Here is a 356-nt window from a genome sequence, read left to right as displayed (position 1 = left end):
CGACTCTTCAATCCCTCCAGGGATGGGGACTCCACCACTGCCCTGGCCAACCCCTTCCAATGCCTCAGAACCCTTGCAGCAAAGAGATTCTTCCGAATTCCCCCACCCCCATCTCTCTCTGTGTCTCCTCCTCAGATCATCGCGGTGGAGAGGCTGGTGAAGGGCAAATTCCAGGACAATTTCGAGTTCATCCAGTGGTTCAAGAAGTTCTTTGATGCCAACTACGACGGGAAGGAGTACAACCCGCTGCTGGCGCGGCAGGGCCAGGACGCCGCCCCCCCGCCAAACCCAGGTGATCACATCTTCAACAAACCCAAGAAACCCATTGGCACTGCAGGTAATGTCGGGGTCCCCTC

At 57.3% G+C, this 356-nt stretch overlaps 1 protein-coding gene across 1 annotated transcript in view; it reads left to right on the top strand.

Moving 5' to 3' along the window:
* LOC104530844 (microtubule-associated protein RP/EB family member 3) overlaps positions 1–337 on the top strand; it is a gene marked incomplete at both ends in the record, with an annotated part of 861 nt that extends 524 nt beyond the window's left edge. The window contains one exon of the mRNA XM_010175551.1: positions 136–337. Within this exon, the coding sequence (XP_010173853.1) occupies positions 136–337 (202 nt within the window). The remainder of the gene's footprint in view (positions 1–135) is intronic.
* Positions 338–356: the final 19 nt, after the last annotated feature.

Source organism: Antrostomus carolinensis, unplaced genomic scaffold, assembly GCF_000700745.2.
Source record: "Antrostomus carolinensis isolate BGI_N321 unplaced genomic scaffold, ASM70074v2 scaffold36129, whole genome shotgun sequence".
Classification (NCBI taxonomy): domain Eukaryota; kingdom Metazoa; phylum Chordata; class Aves; order Caprimulgiformes; family Caprimulgidae; genus Antrostomus; species Antrostomus carolinensis.
Note: the sequence above shows the minus strand (reverse complement) of the source record. Positions and strands in the feature narration are given on the sequence as shown.